The sequence below is a fragment of the Falco peregrinus genome, chromosome 19 (genome assembly GCF_023634155.1).
Source record: "Falco peregrinus isolate bFalPer1 chromosome 19, bFalPer1.pri, whole genome shotgun sequence".
Lineage (NCBI taxonomy): Eukaryota > Metazoa > Chordata > Aves > Falconiformes > Falconidae > Falco > Falco peregrinus.
This window is the reverse complement of record NC_073740.1, coordinates 3,824,183-3,840,719: the sequence shown is the minus strand read 5'-3', so window position 1 is coordinate 3,840,719 and position 16,537 is coordinate 3,824,183. Positions and strand designations below refer to the sequence as shown.

Below are 16,537 nucleotides of genomic sequence, written 5' to 3'. Positions count from 1 at the left end.
ATTTTGGAAAGTCAGTTGGAGCTGGTCTGTTGGATTTTTTTGTTGGTTTTTTTTTTTTTTCATTTTTTGGTATTTTTTTTTCTCTTGGGAACCAAATGCTGAGTAACTCCCTTCCCACACCGGGCTGATGGCTTCCTACAGCTGGTCTGCAGCCTCTCCATGGTGGAAATTGCTTTCCCTTGCCCTATGCCAGCGGGGAGGAGGCAGGACTCCTGGGTCTTCTAAGATACGCAGCCACCTTCGAGCTATTTTAAAAAAAAAAAAAAAAAAAAAAAAGACACCCAAAAACCTAAAGTGGGAAAAATGCTCGCTCCTTTCCCGCACCAAAAGGAGAGGAGCCGGTTGAGGGCTGGTTTCAAAGCCGAGAGGTCATCCCGTGCGGCGGAGCAGCATCCCTACCCTCCTCGCCGTGCCTTTGGGATTCTCTGCCACCCTTTTCCCTCCGTGCCACGTGGGAACGGAGCTCCCACACCCGTTTTGGAGGGTTGAAAATTTCGGCGTCAGATGCGGCATCAACGTTCGAGGCTCATCCCATCGGAAGCGCTGCCGCCACCCGCGTCCCCCGGCAGCGCCGGTGCCCTTGGGATGCTGCAGAGCTTAAAGCGAGAGAGGGGGCTGCGTGCCTCCCGCCAGCCCCACCGCAGCCGGACCCTCGCCCCGGCGTGGGTGGCGATGGCACAGCCCACCTTTGGGGGAGCGGTCGCCCACCAGGATGCCGGCGGGTGCCACGGGATGCGCCCAGGCACGGCACGGCGCCCAGGCTGGCACCTTGGCTGCAGGGCGAGGGTGACACACGTGCGGTGACAAGGCACGGGGAGGGGTCTGCGAGGGCAAAGAGGAAGCATCGCCTTCACGTGGCCCACCCCGGCTTATTTGCCGGATTATTTGCCCTGGCAGCTGGTGGAGGCCCCAGAGTTTGCCAGAGATGGAGGCGGGGGGGGGGGAACGTCGCACGGAGCGACGCTGCTGGCGATGCTCCTGGGGGACCCCGCAAAGCTGGGGGCCAGGTTCCCCCCATCTCTGGCCATGCGCCCCCCCTAGCCCCACGGCCCCATGGCTCCCTGCAAACGGTCCCTTCCTCCCTGCCCCCCCCCCCTTCCTCTCCAAGTCTAAATTCTCCCACAGCGGCCATTGACGTCCTGCCTGCGTCACCGTCTCCAGCACAACCAGACAGCACGTGGGAGAGGCAGATTTAAAGCGGCAGGGCCCTGTGAGGGCTCCAGCTGCGCGCCCCAGCCGTGGGGCCACATGGGACGGGGGGCGTGGGACCCCGGCCAGGGGTGCTACCCCCTCCCCCCAATTGCACAAAGCCCCTGGTGCAACCGGGAGGTGTTTCCCGGGGGCACCCAAGGGAGACACGGGGCAGGCTGAGGGGGAGACGAGGTTTTTTCCCTCCCGTAGCAAGGTCTGCATGGGAGCGTGAAAACATTTTGCTTCCAGGTCTGTGCCTGCATCCTCCCTTCCTCCCCGCTGCTCTCCAAATGTGGTCCAGGAGTGCTGGCGGCCAGGGAAAGCAGCTTGCATCAGCCACGCGAGCTCGCAGACCCCGCTCCAAAAGCTGCAACCAGACTCCTTGTGGGTTTTCCCAGTTGCCAGGATCTGGCCCAGTCCTGGTGCCGCCTCTCCATCTGCCCTTTGCCTCTGCCCAGATGAAGGGGTCCCGGCTCGGCTGGCTCCGGAGGGCCGGGAAGGGGGTCAGCATGCGGGAAAACACCAGAGCTCTGCAAGGCTGTGGGGTGCAGCGAGTTTTGCAAGGGCTCAGGTGCCGTCCCCCCCAAGCCCACCCAGCCTTTCTGCTCCTGGATCTTGTCTTCCAGCTGCAGCACTGCGGGACGTCGACTTCCCCGTGCCTCAGGGCTTCAGAGTGGGGTGGGAGAGCAACCACCCCCCCCAGCCCCAAAACAGCCCTGCTTCCTCTCTGTGTCCACAGTGCAACCCTGGGGGCTATTTTTGTCCCTTCCCTTCTATTTATTGTGCCAAAGCCATGTGTGGTTGGAGAATGCTGTGGTGTTTGCTTTACGATTGCTTCCTTCCCACCCCATAACCTTTTGCCTTAAAACAGGATTCGCCCTGATCCTCAACCCAAAGCCGGGAAGCCTGGGCAGCGTGCCACCGGCACTGGCACCACGAGGCTCTGGGGGGACAAAAATTCCTGCTTCCAATTTTGATGCAAAGCTGAGCACAAATGAGCTGCCCTGCAGCTCCCCAAGGTGTTTTCCCAGGGCACAAACTGGCAGCCCCAAAACCTTCCCCCCTCGAGCATCCCCCAGCCCCTGCTCGGTGCTGCCCGCGCTGGCAGCCAGACCTGTGCAACACTCTGCTTTGGAGGGCAGACAGATGGGGGAGTGGGAACCATCGCGGCGAGCCCTCAAACGCCAGCCGCCATGAAAAAAAGGGGGGGGGGGGGGAATAAAAAATAAAAAAATAATAATTAAAAAAAAAAGGCGCATTTTACAGAAGGCAGCCACCCCCAGCGTCCTGCCTGATGTCCCACAGACCGTCTGCGGCTGAGAGAGGAACTGAGTCAGGGCCACCACGGTGGCCTGTGCGAGCATCCCCTGAGGCCAGCACCGGGCTCACGGTGGGGCCGGCTCATCCTCGTCTTCTCCAACACCCTGCTCAGGGCACGGGGGCAAAGGCATCGCCCCCCCTGAGCTGGGCTGGGGGCTTGGCACAGCTTGCGGGGGTGCTGGCAGGGGGTAGGACCCCTGCCATCGTAGGTAGGTACCACTGGTGGGGTCCTTTTGCCGGCACCCCCGGCACACTGCTGCCTTCACCCCGCCGCAGCTCGTGCTCCCTGGGGTAACCACCGGCGCCAGACCTTGATGGGAAACAGCCAAAAACTTCCACGGGCAGCAAACCCAGCTGGGACTGGCAGCAACTTTACTGGTCTGTACTGGGGAGGGGGTTCCAGCCAGGATGGCGGCAGGATCTGGGGCAGAGCGGGCACAGCAGACCGTGCCCCAGCTCCCACTGGTGGGGCTTTTATCAGCAAGGGAGGCATCTTTTAGCCCCCCTGAGGCTTAAGCCCAGCACCAGCTTATCAGCTAACTGAGGTTGTGAAAACGTCTGTCTGGGAGGAAAAACCACCGCTGAGCATCTTGCAATATCAAATTAACTAAATCTCTCTTTTTTTTTTTTTTGGTTTTTGGTTTGTTGGTGTTTTTTTTTTTTTTGCAAAGCAGCAAACTGCAGCTATGCTCCCCCTTTTCTGGTGCACGCAGTGGCTGCTGGTGGGGTAGAGCTTCAACCGGCTGCCCCCAGCCCGTGCGGATCCTCAGCGTGTGGGAGTAGCTGCCGATCGGGAGCAGCCCAGTTTCAAGGAACTGCCCAAAGTTCAAAAGCTTTAGCGTCTTGCTCAATCAGAGCACGAGATCCAGAGCAGCTCCGTGCTCTGCAGCCCGGAGAAAGCAAAGATTCTGGGTTTCTACAGCCAGAACTTCCTCGCTTTGCACGACACCCTCCGCTCCCCTCCTGCAGCCCCCATCCTTGAGATGCTCTTTGCGATGCCTGCACACACGCCCAGCCCTAATGAAAGGGCTCAGCACCTTCCCCACCACCCAGCCAGTCCAACTTGCACTGAACGGAGCCCAGTGTGCAGGATAAAACCCTTTCCTGGGTGAGGTCCTTATCACCCCTGAGTCAAAGCAGCCTCCCAGCCGTGGCTCCGACCCATCTCAGCGTTGCTGGGAGGTGCCCAGGGCTCCGCACCATGGCATCGGCTGCGTGCCACTGCGGTTCGGCTGCGTGCCACCGCCTTTTGCCCCACAAAAAGGCTGGAGCCCTCGAGACCGGGGTCCTGGGGAGCACGACCCCCCTGGCAAGGCAACGGCCAGGCTGCCATGGCTGCTGCTCACTTGATCCCGTCTCCTCCCTGCCTAATCCACGCTCCCCTCCTGGTATCCTCTGCTCGGCTTTAATGCCAACCGTTGGCCAGCAGCCACGTGGCTCCGGAGGACGCTTTTGATTCCCCGCTTATGCAACGGGTGGCTGAGCTGTTCGCCTTTCGCTGCAAGGGGCTTTGGGGGGCTTGGGTACCCCGGCTGGGCAGCTCCTGGGGTGCCCCCCATGGGAACAGTGGGGCAGCAACGCTGGCTCCCATCCTCTCCCTGCCCTTGGGGCTGCTATCCATGCCTAATTCCATCTTTTCTCCTCTTTCCAGGCATCCCAGCGTTTGCACAGAGTCCAGCCCTGCTCCTTTTGCCCCTGGGCTCCTCCACGCTGCGGCGCAGCATCCCGGCAGCATCCTGGCTAACCCTGCCGTCTCGCAGCCGGAATAATTAATTCCACACCGAGCTGCGGCTGCAGCCCCATTTCACATCGCCGTGCCCCAGGACCGCTGGCACTGAACCCCGTTTTGCTTCTCCCCACGGGACAGAGGCGCGCAAGCCCCCCCCCCCCCCCCTCAGAGGGATGGGGTGGCACGGGCATGGTCCCATGTCCCTGCACCCAAGGTGCTGAGCCCTCCCCAACCCAGGGCCTCCCCTTGCAGCCCCTCGAGCGGCGCCTTCACCTTCCAGGCGATGGGCTTATCTGCTCCAGCGCAGCCCTGCTTTCACGCTGGAGAGCTTTGAAGATAAGCGAAAGCTTGAGAACCTGGGGATTGAAGGCTCAGGCTGCCCCATCCGAGGATGCTATTCCTGGGCTGCCACACACTGCAGCATCAGAACCACCGGCTGGGTGGCCAACCGTGCCACCCGATTATTTCAGAGTAGATCCGTGGTACCTGCCACCCGGGCACGGAGCGGAGGAGAAACCTCCGATCTACAACAGGGTGCCCAAACGGGTCCCTTCCTTGCTGCAGCCCAGGACCCCCCAGCCCCCAGCCCAGGCTGCCATGCCCTTCCAAAACCCACCACGGCAAAAAAAAACCTGCTGAAGAGCTTTTTCCAGGGAAGAAAACTTCCCCAAACCTGGCTGCTTTGGAGGGCATGCTGCTGGCAGAGCTCTGCTCCCAAAGCCCAGCACCCTCCCCGTGCCCGGCCGGTGCCCACCGCATCCTCAGAGGGAAGGTTGGGACACCAAGGACATCTTGTTCCCAGCTCTCCCCTGAAATTATCCTACCACATATAGTAGATCTCGGTGCTATTTTTAGGCCTGGCTCGTTTAATTATTGAGAAAGATTTTGAAGGATCTCTTGACGGCGAGGAGATGAGCACCCGCGGGTGCTCACCAGATTTCTCTTCCAGCTGCGGAGGCTGCTCAGCTCCGAAGCCCTGGGCAGAGAGCGGGGCCAGAGCAGCTGCCATCCCCCTTTGCCACACAAATCCTCCAACACCAGCTCCTGCCTGTGCTTCATCTGCCTGTGGCGATGGCCGTGGGGATGGGGAGAGCGGGGCTGGGCTTGGAAACCGGTGGGCAAGCAGCCCCCCTGCCATAAGCCCAGCGATATCCCCTCTCATGCACCGGGAAAGCGGCGTGGGGGCTGGGATGAGGGATGAACCTGGTCTCCAGGACAAAGCTTTGCCAGCACAAGGGACCCTGTGGGAGTTGGGAAACGCTGGGTCCCAGCTAGCAAAAACCAATGCAAACCAGTGCCGGCTTCCACCAGCAACAGATGTGGCCCAGAACTCACCATTTTTATTTTTAACTGAAACGGCCACCTTTCTTACAGAAAAATGACCTTTTTCTCAGCTCACCGAATGACATCGCAATGGCAGGGGATTTTCTTTTTTTTTTTTTTTCCCCAAATCGGTTCCTTTCATGTTTCTACTTCCAACAAGCCAAACAGGGGATGGCCTTTATTTGAGATTAAAGGGTTACGGTCCACCCGAAGTCTGCTGAGATTTCAGCAAAATCGTACATAACGAAGGAAAAGCCAGTTCCTCAGCTGGCACCTACTGCCACGGTTTTATTATCTTTGGGTTTGCGACACCTATTCGTACCTGCCAGCAACCTGGCCCCCCGACTTCAAGGAAAACATTGATTTACCCCAGCTGCCGGGCTCAGCCAGCCGGGATTAACTTCCACCAGCTGAGGAGATGGGCTGCTCCGGGTATCCGTGAGCTGTCCACATTCCCTAAGGAGCCAAGATGTATAGATATATAGGGAGAGCCACGTATTTGGTCTGGTCATCCTCCCCCTCTCAGCCCTGTTGGGCACAAAGGTCCAGATATTCCTTGGAACGGCGCGGGTCCTAAGGTGCTACAGGTTGCACAGAAATAATTAGCCTTGACGAAAGACCCCGTACTTGCTCCAGGGAAGGCTGGTAGCCCAACCCCCGCATTGGCCATGCCACAGGGTGGGTGCCCCAATGCAGGGAGCATCTTTGGTCCAAAGCCCCATCTACCGCTGACCCACCCCACCCCCCAACCTGCATCCAGCCCCTGGTTGTGCGCCGGGTCTGCCTCTCCCCGGGGAGGTCATCGGGTGATGCCACACTGCCAGGATGCTCCCAAACCTGGCCTAAACTAATTGCTGTAATTAAGGATGGTGGGATGAAGCCCGGCTGGAGGGCCTGGGATGGGCATGGCGAGGCAGATCTGCTCCCGGCGCTGGAGCCGGGCTGGGCTGCTCTAGCGGGCGCAAGCAAGGAAGGGGGGGGGGGGTGTGCGAGTTGTCAGCCCCTGCTCCTTAACACCCTGACAAGCTTATAACTATTTCATTTGTTACACTGTGAACCTTTTTAAATTAATGAACATAAGGTTGTCACGGTTGCTGTGGCGACGACACGTTGCTGGGGCAACGGCAGCGATGCAGAGCCTGCGGAGTGTAATCAGGGGTCAGGCTAACGATGGAGCCGGGATGCATGTGGGGGCTGCGGGAAGGGGCAGCGAGCCCCGGTGCTCCCACCAACCCCCTCTCTGACCCCCAAACCCAGCACGGATGGGTGGGATGAGCCCCCTCCCAGCACTTCGCTCCCACCACCGCCCTGACCCCAGCGAGTCGCCTTGGTACCCCCGATGCCCAAGGATGCACGTGCTCCGCGCGAGCCCCATGCCCTCACTGCCTCCCCTTCCCATCCTGCCCGTCTCCCTGGGGTCTATCCAGGTCTCCACCTCCCCCACCCCACCCCGCAACGGGGTTCCACCCAGACCAAGGGTGGCCGAGGCAGGACAGATGTGGGGCAAAGAGGCACCGCCGGGTGCCCTCCTGATGGGACACGAGGACAACGGGGTGGATTGCAGGGGGTTGGGAACAGCTCGCCCTGCCTTGCTCTTCCCACCAGGCAGGGGTTTGGGCCAGGATGCCTTGTCCCACTGCCCCAGCATCTCCCCACCCTGGCGGTTCAGCAGCTGCGACTCACCCGGAGCAGCAGAGATGTTGCAGCCTCCAAATTCCTGAAATGCATTTATTCCCCGCAAGGTGCTGGGCAAGGGCAAGGAGGGAACGGGCAACCCAGCACCTCTGCAAAAACCTCACTGCAATTCCAGGCAGGAAAACACCTTTGCAAGTGGGTTTTGAACCTCTCACTTTTGAAGTCCAAGCAGGAGGAGCTCCAGCCCTCCTGTGCCGTGGAGATGCCACCACGCAGGTGGCACCCATGTCCCGGGAGCCCCCGCAGCGGGTTCCAAGCCTGCAGGGATGGGGTGGGTGGGGGTCTGGCCAGCTGGCCCCAAGGATGGCAAAGCCCCGTCGGGGTGCAGAGCGGGGCTCTGCGCCCCTCGGAATTAGGCACAGAGATGGGGTGAAGCCTGAGCAGCTGGGATGAAGGGATGGGGGTGCAGGATGGGAACCATCCCCTCCCCAGTGCAGGGTGCGGGTCCACCCTCCGCTTGGGGCAACGTGGCTGAGATCTCCCCGAGACCAAAACCTAAGGGTGTGAGCGGGAGAAAAATGGGGTGGGGAAGGCAAGTTTCGGGGCTGGGGATGTCCCTGCCTCCTGGGAAGGGAGGTCTGGGCTCATCCCAGGGCCACTGGCATGGAGGAGGGGGACTCTGTCCCCAGCTGCCCTCAGTGACACCCCTGAGGTCCCTGCAGCATCACAGGGTGGGCTTTTCCCCCAGCCCAACTTCTGTTTGCCCCCGGGTGCCCCTCCAGTGGGAAAACAGGTGGCTGCTGTGAACCACAAACACCAGCTCCCTTCCCAGCCCTGGCAGATGCACAATGTAAAGCAAAATGTGTATTTTTTCTGTGTGCGTATATACAGATATGAAAGACGTTTTTGTATGTTATATATCTATTTGACATACATAAGATTTGTAGGGTTTATATACATAAATATAGCCATAGCTATTCCCAAAACCTCCCCAAAACCAGCTCGAGCCCGTTTTCTTCCGTAGCTTTTGAAGGTAACTTAGTGCTGGGCTGCTGGAAGGTGGAAGGAGCCCTCAGGGGTGAGCGGTGTCATCCCACCCATCGAAAGGAGCCCTCGGGGGTCAGCGGTGCCATCCCACCCATCGGGGCTCGCAGTGCAGCGCAGAGCACGGCTGCCAAGGATGCGGGCAGCCCCGAGCCCGACTCTTTGTGCTGCGGTTTCATAAGCGCGCATGTGCACGACGCCACCGCGCCAGATCCTTCCGAACCCTTCCAGCTCTACCGCCCATCAGGGAAACGTCTAAATATTTCTATTTTCCCCAAATACATTTTTTCATCCAAATTGGAAGAGGTGTGTGTGGGGGGGAAAGAATAAAATAACATAAAAAAAATCGTGAAAACACCAAAATCCACATTAGGGTTTGAACAAAAGCAGCATCTCGTGTTTGGGAGGAGGATGCATCCTCAGACCCCCAAAGGGATGGATCCCTGCATCTCTCTTGGGGCTTTGCCAGGCTGCAGCGTAGCACAAAGCCCAGTTTCCATCCGTTGATGGGAGGTGAAGCACGTGGAGTCCCAGGGGGACCATTTGCCCGGTTATCTCCCGAGGATATCCACCGCCAGCCAAGCAGCAGGGACCAGAGCGGAGCCAGGCTCTGCTTGTGTCCCAGATAACGCTGTCACCCCACAGAAACCAGGCTGGTCCCAGGGAGCTCAGCAGAGAGGCCAAAGGGTGAAGGAGATATGTCAGAGCATCCCTCCCGCTGGTAAAAGCAGGACTGTGACGCCCAGGAGGGACGAGTGTCCCTGAGACCTTCCCCGGCTGACCCCGGCTCTGCTCTCCATCACTCGCAACCGGCCGCTGGCAGCTGTGGCACAACCTCCCAAGCACAAACCAAGAGAAAACTGAGAAAATTAAAAATGTAAAATAAAATAAAATTTTGAAAATTTTTAAAAACCAAACATCCGTGACTTGCAAGGGTGCTTGGGTTAACCTGGGGCTTGTTTTCCAGCATGTCACCTTTGGAGGCTGGAGGGTTTGTGGTGGGAAAAAGCACAGAAGCCGGTTTCCCCACAGCCCCGTGCAGATTGAGCAGCTGGAGCTGAGCCCCGTTGCTGCAAGGGGCTGAGCATCACCCTGGGGCCGAGCATCACCCTGGGGGCTGAGCATCACCCCAGGGCTGAGCATCACCCCAGGGCTGAGCATCACACTGGGGGCTGAGCATCACCCCAGGGCCGAGCATCACCCTGGGGGTTGAGCATCACCCTGGGGGCCGAGCATCACCCCAGGGCTGAGAATCACCCCAGGGCTGCTGCTCATGAGATCCCTTGCTCCCACTCCAGATGTTCTGCCACCAACACTGCTGCCTCTCCCGGGGGGTCTGCGAGAGCCCCCAGCCTGAGCTTGGCAAGTCGATGCTTATCTTTCCAAGAGGGTCATTTCCAGAGGCCAAAATACGACCCAGCAGCTAAACCACAGCTTCCCCTTCCAGCGGCACCAGAGTCAGCATCATGTGCCTTGGGCGATGCTGTGCTCCCTCCCTCCGCTTTCCTTTTTTATGTGCAAGAATTAAAAAAAAAAAAAAAAAGAAAAAGCACAAGGAGCCGAGACTCGTGGAGCCCTGCAAATTCAAGCCAGGGCCAGCTTTAGAGAGGAAAAGACCAGCAAAATCTGCTCCAGCAGCCGTCAAGGCTAATTAAATAGCAAATGCATCCGTTCCCAAAGGATTCGGCACTTGCTAGGCGCAGCTGCTGCTGACCTGCAACGCAACCTTGGGCTGCAGCTGGCGTTGTTCCCTCTGTCCCCGCTGCTCAGCACCCCAAAACCCAGGGTAAAGCTTGCTGCTGCGGGTCCCCTGTTTGGCACCACCGCCTGCGTGCTCCCACCGGCTCGGCCGGGGACCACCGGGTGCCACGGACACATCGCGGGGGCTGCTGGCCCCCCGCCGGTCCTGCTGGTCCCCCTGCCCTAAAGTCAAAGTCATTCTTGCAGAAAGTACCTGCCGGCTCTTAGCATCTCTGGGCGCAGGGGACTAATCCTGTTTTACAGATTAAGGAAGCTTTTTTGCCACGCGATGGGTTGGGAATAGTGCCCAGCTCCCTTCCCTGCTCCAACCCCCCGCCAACCCCACCCCTCCCTCACCGGGGCCGGGACCCCTGTTTTAGGGTGGGAGCCCTGATCCCAGGGTTTCATTCCTGACGTGGCACTGGGATCGGTCTCTCCGGTTGGGACCTGGCACCTCCTTCCCCTCTCCCCTTGCCCAGCGCTGGGCACCCACCGCACACCCACCTCCTCTCCCTAATCCCCCCTAATCCTCATCTCTGCCTCCGCCTTGGAGAGCCTTTATCGCGCTCCCTCGTCTAACTCGGAGCAGAGAGAGCTCGCTATCTCCCACCCCAATCTCTTCCATAGTCTATTTTCTTCCTGCCCAGGGTTGATTTCCCTCGCCTAATTGCCCGGAAAGCTCTTTTCCCTTCCTCTAATCAGTCTGGAGCAGACTTTCTCTAGATAATTGTGCCGAGACCTGATCACCCTTCTCATCTCCGTCTCTCCAACACTCCTATTTCTTCACTAAACTCATCTGCCGGAGCTGCGTTCCTTGGTCTAATTATTTCAAGGCTCCGTTGAGTTACTTAATTGCTTGCTTGTCTGGGACCTGTATCCCAGAGCTCCCAGAGCATCTGGGATGGGGCTGGGGTCTGAGTTACCCTGGTACCACCGCATTGCCCGTGAATTAACTTGCTCCAGGTGTGCGACGGTGTGAGCCCAGAGCAAAACTTGCTTTAAAACCCAGAAATTCTCCGGGATGAAGAATTTGCCGCTTCCCTCGGCCGGAGGAGCGAGACCTCCTCTGGCAGCGGAGCCGCAGCCTGGAGATGCTTCGCTGCATCCCACGATGAGTCGCACGGGGCTCACGCTGGCCACAGCCAACAACAGATTCATTTTTAGGCCGGGCTGTGAGTTTATTAACACCCAGCTGAAACAATCCATCAATCCCAGGTGCCCCCCCCGGGGGATCCAGCTGGGATCTTTTCCCTCCCTGCCACCCCCCATAGGAGCTATAGGGGCTGGTTTTCCCGGCTCCGCTCCCCGATTCCCCGTTATCACCCAGCCTCGTCCTCTTTCCCCGGCTAATTGATCTGCTGTTTTTGTTTTCTTATCAAATCGCTCTCGGCCCCTGATGCTCCTTTAATCAATTCTCAGCCCTATCTGTACCAAGGACCGCTGGGAGACCTTTCTTTGCAGCCACCGCTGTATCTAATCACTCAGGGACTTTACCTAATTGGTGTAAAACCTGATTTCTTCCTCTAATCGCTCCGAGGCCCCGATTCACTTATCTAATCGCTCCAAAGCCCAAGCCTTGCACACCTCTCTCCGGAGCTCCGGCGTATCCTCCTCCATCGGTTGGGTGTCCCCCCCCAGCGCAGGTGGCTGGGCTCTCTTGACTCCCTAATCCCTCAGCTGCTTGATCCCATGAAGTAATCCAGCCAAGATTTGGCACACGCGCTCGGCTGCTCCCCTAACCCAGTGCCAGGAGGAGCAAACCCACCGCGGGGGCATTTCCTCCATTTTTCTCCCGCCGCCCCCCCCCCCCCCCATCAGCCAAGCATCAACCTGCTGCGTTGGGTTTTTGCCCGCTCCACCCCTCCGACGGTCCCTTGGGGAGGGCGACGAAGGGAGGGTGACGCAGGGTCCCTTGGGGAGGGCGATGAAGGAGGGGTCCCTGGGGGAGGGCAACACATGGGACCCTTGGGAAGGGCGACACAGGGTCATTTGGGAGGGCAATGCACAGGACCCTTAGGAAGGGCGATGAAGGAGGGGTCCCTTGGGGAGGGTGATGAAGGAAGGGTCCCTTGGGGAGGGCAACGCATGGGACCCTTGGGGAGGACAATGAAGGAGGGGTCCCTTGGGGAGGGCAACGAAGGAGAGGTCCCTTGGGGAGGGTGACGCATGGGACCCTTGGGAAGGGCGATGAAGGAGGGGTCCCTTGGGAAGGGCGACGCATGGGACCCTTGGGAAGGGTGATGAAGGAGGGGTCCCTTGGGGAGAGTGATCAAGAAGGAGTCCCTTGGGGAGGGTGACAAAGGAAGGGTCCCTTGGGGGGGGGGGGGTGATGAAGGAAGGGTCCCTTGGGGGGGGGGGCGATGAAGGAAGGGTCCCTTGGGGGGGGCAACGCATGGGACCCTTGGGAAGGGCGATGAAGGCGGGGTCCCTTGGGGAGGGTGACGCATGGGACCCTTGGGAAGGGCAACACAGGGTCCCTTGGGGAGGGTGATGAAGGCAGGGTCCCTTGGGGAGGGTGACGCAGGGTCCCCTGGGGGCGCGATGGCCACCCGGGTGATGAAGGCGCACGCCTTACAGCCCCCCCCCTTCCAAGAGGAATCTCCCCTCTCCGCCGGGACTGGGTGCACCGGCTCAACCAGTTCCCCCTCTGCTGCACCCACTGGGCTGGGTGCGGAGAGGGGATGGGCTGGGGGTGAGCGGTAGCCCAGGGGTTGCCACCAGGCCGCTCGGCAGCCTTGGCCCTCGGACCACAGGGGAGCTGGCGTGGTGGCCGTGGGCTGGAGCCTGCTCACCCGAGCCCTCTCTTTCCTCCTGGTGAGTCACGTCCGCTGATTCAAGCAAAAGAAGTTGACGGGGGAAAACATTCACCAGCGCCAGCCTGGCAGGATCCCAAGGCTGAGGACAGGGTGGCAGGAGCAGAGGGGATGTGTATTTTTTTTTTTATTATTATTTTTTTCCCCCCCTTGGAGTTCGGCAGGAGAGCGGGTCCTGGTCTGGGGTGGCTCGCCAAGCCCCACAGTGCCCAAATCCTGCTCCAGCAAGCCCCCCATGCTCCCCCCTCAGAAACTGAGCAGACCCCAGACCTTCCCAGCCTGTTTGTTGTTCCTGTCCCCTCCGGCTGGCTGCTTCAGCCCCACAGCTCATCCTTTGCTTCAGCCACACAGCTCATCCTTTCCCCTGAAGCATCCGTGCTGAGCCAAAGCTTCCCCTTCCCGTGGCTGAGGGGGGAGGGCATGGCCCCCAGCCCACGCTCGCTCAGCACCACAAGGTCACTCCTGCCTCACCCCGGGCGGGAGCTGTGGGGGCTGCATCCCCTTTCTGCTCAGCCCCACACAGGGAGGTTTTGGGGGTGGGAAGCATCGCCCCACCATCCCAGGAGGCGGAGGATGCTTCAAGTCCCAGTTCCAGCCTCTTAGGGCTTTGGTTTTCCTTTCTGCACCCAGAGCTGCCGTGCGGGAAAGCGTGTGCCGAGGGGATGGGGCTACGTGGGGCTGGAAGCGAAGGAAATGGGAATCGGGTCTCACCGGGCAGCCACAGCGAGGATGCAGAGAGCTGGGGCCCGATCCTTGCCCTCTCCATTGGGAACAGCAGCGAACCGCTGCGCTTTGGGATCTTTCAGACCCTCGTCAGAGCAAAGCGGTGCTCCCTCCCACCCCCGAAACAGCTCCCAGTGCCCCCCAAAGGCCCCACTGGGTGGGAGGATGCAGCGGGAGGCAGGCGGATACCCAGCCCCTTCCCGGGTGCCTGCCCTCTGCGCGGGGCCGGGAACACGTTCCCAGAGCCGAGCAGTGGGAATTTGGTGTGTTTATTTGCAATCCAGCGCTGACCCCGGGACTGGGAGGAGAATGAGTCAGCTTCCAGTTCAGGGCAGGATTCCTCCTCCTCAGGCCTCTCCTTTTAGTTCCAACAAGCGCCATTTGGAGATGGCGGCAATTAAATTATTTCATTCAATCGGTGCTTCTAATCAGCAACAGGCTGCAACCATCCCACCCCGACATTCCTGGTGTTGGGAAGCGGGATGGAAAGCAACAGAGCCCCCAGATCCTTGCCTTCAGGGATAACTACCAAAGCACCACAGGATCCAGGAGGATCGTGCCCACATCCCGGAGGAGCTGCTCCCCCCAAAGATTAACTTGCATTTCTCTTCGGCTGGGCAGAGAGGTTTCTGGCCCCCAGGGGCAAAATCTTCGCCCACCCCCAGACTGCTCCGCCCTGGGGACGCCGCTGGGCACACTCAGCTCCAGCTCTGATGGATGTCAGCCCTCACACAGCTGCGGGAGGGAGCAAAGGAGCATCGTCACCCTCCCCGAGCCCACCCTTGGCCCCTCGCTCCTCCGTGGCCATGCTCCTCTTACCCCATTACCCCAACCCCGACTTGTCCCTGGGGAGCCTGGCCATCTCCCCTCTGCCCAGCCTGGCGAGGAAGCTCCAGGAGATGGGAAGCAATCTAGCCCTGCTGGTGTTAGCCACGGTTTGGCGCACGGATACAAGAGGAACGGCTCCTGTCCTGGGCTGATACGGGAGCACCCACAGACGGCATCACCCACTGGTCCCGCAGCCCCCCACGAGCTGTGCCCTCCTTCCACAATACTTCTGGTTTGCTCCCTTCTGGACAAGAGGAAAGGGATGAGCCTGGATGCTCCCCAAGTTCCCTGGGAATCGCGAGGCTGGCTGCTTTCCCCAGGAGCAAGGATAACGCATCGGACCCTCTAACCCCTCTTTCTTCACCAGATCCCTCCTGGAGGGTGCCACGGCCCAGGGGTGCAAAGCAAACACCCACCCCTGGCCCATCCCGGAGGGTGGCAGCTGAGATGGGCGCAAACATGACCCCCTCAATCCCCCCACCCCACAGCCCCCCCATTTCCACCCAGGGCTGCTACCGAGCCCCCGGCTCCTCAGCACCCAGCGCTGGTACCCAGGATGCTACAGCCTGGCATGTCTTCCCGGGGTTGCCAAAGCAACCGCAGAAACACAACAAACAGCAACAACACACAGCAGACAGTCGGCAAACATTCCCCTCTTATTTTCTCCCCAGTTCGGTTTGTGCTTTTTCCCCTCTCCCACGAGGAAGCTGCTACCATCGGAAGGGAACAACAATATTATTCTTAAGCGCACCCAGCCTGCGCCATCCCAGCGGGAACCGCATCGCAAAGCCCCCGGAGCTGCTGGGAAGGCGGCTGCTTCTGGGGAGGAGCCCGGCAAAGCCACCCTGGACCCCCCAGTCGGACACCGAGCCCCTCACCTACCTCCTCGGTGCTGCTGGCGAGGTCTTCGGTGCTGAGTAATCGGTGCTGTGCCGAAGCCAGGTTGGCCAAGTAAGGTGAATCCCTCCTGTTTTCCCTGCCTGTTGGGATGCCCTGACCTCAGGGCTGGGATGCACCTGGTCCTGCTGACTTCTACACCAGCCGGGTTGTTTTGAAGTGGGGGGGAGCTGGGGCTCAGCACCCTTTCGCACAGGGCTGGGAGCACAGCAGCATCCTCCAGGCTGAAGCGGGAGCAGGCAGAGGATGCTCCCCCCCTGCCGAGGGGCTCTGGGTGCACGGATGCCCCAGGACTCACCGAGGCAGGATGGCAGCCCGAGCCCCCGCAGCCGCCTTAGCGAGGGGATCAGCGGGCGAAGCGTGGGGCGCGGGTTTTCCAAATAGGATTAGCATCGCTGCAGCACGTGACGCTGCGGGAGAGCGGCTCTCCTGGAGCGCTGCCTTCGAGCCAGCCTGCCCAGCACCAAGCACCCGCTCCACCGGGCCAGGCACCCCCTGAGCCGCTGGGATCAGGGCTCAGCCGCCCGCTTTCTGACCCCAGTTTAATGACTTTTCATCCTTTTTGGGGGTTGTGGGGTCCTGTGAGCGTACTGGAGGAGAGAGGGGATGCTCCCAGGACAGCGAGCTCCCAGCTATAAACCTTCCTGCATTCCTCCATCCCGTCTCACCTCTCCCTCCTAAAAATCTGGGAGACCCCAGGAGCAGCAGCCCCTTTCCCACCCAGGAGCAGGGTCTGCTGGCACCTGTCCCCACTGATTTCACTTGGCAGCTGCCTCCAGTCTCCTTAATTCCTGCAAATGCCGAGTGCTGTGGGCTACAGGGGTTGTAGCCAATGCCCTGAGAGCCGAACCGATTAGATGTGAAATATTTAACACGTATCATGTACCCCACGCCGTTCTTCTCTCCCTCTTGAGCATACATATATACACATGCATATGCTTATGTGCATACTTCTGCTCATCTTCTCTCATGCTCTTTTCTCCTCTTTTATTTCTTTTTTAAAGCTCGCCCATCTGGCAGCTCGTTCATGCTCCTGCAGGCAAGGGTGGCGATAAGGAAGGAGGGAGAAGGAGCAGGGCTGGAGGAAGCGGGGGCCTGTGTTGCTAAGGGGCTACGTGGCCATTGGGGATGTGGTGCCGGTGCCAGCACCCTGCGGCACAGCGTGGCACAGCCACAGACCCCAGCGAGGGCACAGAACTGGGACTTGCCAGGGGGCTGGCTGCAGGCACGGTGCACGCGGCCCCTGGCACTGGAGGGTGCACGGGCGCAAGCGCATGGGTGCAGGGTGCTGCAC

At 59.9% G+C, this 16,537-nt stretch overlaps 1 protein-coding gene across 1 annotated transcript in view; it reads left to right on the top strand.

Moving 5' to 3' along the window:
* Nucleotides 1–15,267, top strand: part of LOC114011861 (leucine-rich repeat-containing protein 71) — an 18,621-nt gene extending 3,354 nt beyond the window's left edge. The window contains exon 15 of the mRNA XM_055792406.1: nucleotides 15,050–15,267. Within this exon, the coding sequence (XP_055648381.1) occupies nucleotides 15,050–15,267 (218 nt within the window). The remainder of the gene's footprint in view (nucleotides 1–15,049) is intronic.
* Nucleotides 15,268–16,537: the final 1,270 nt, after the last annotated feature.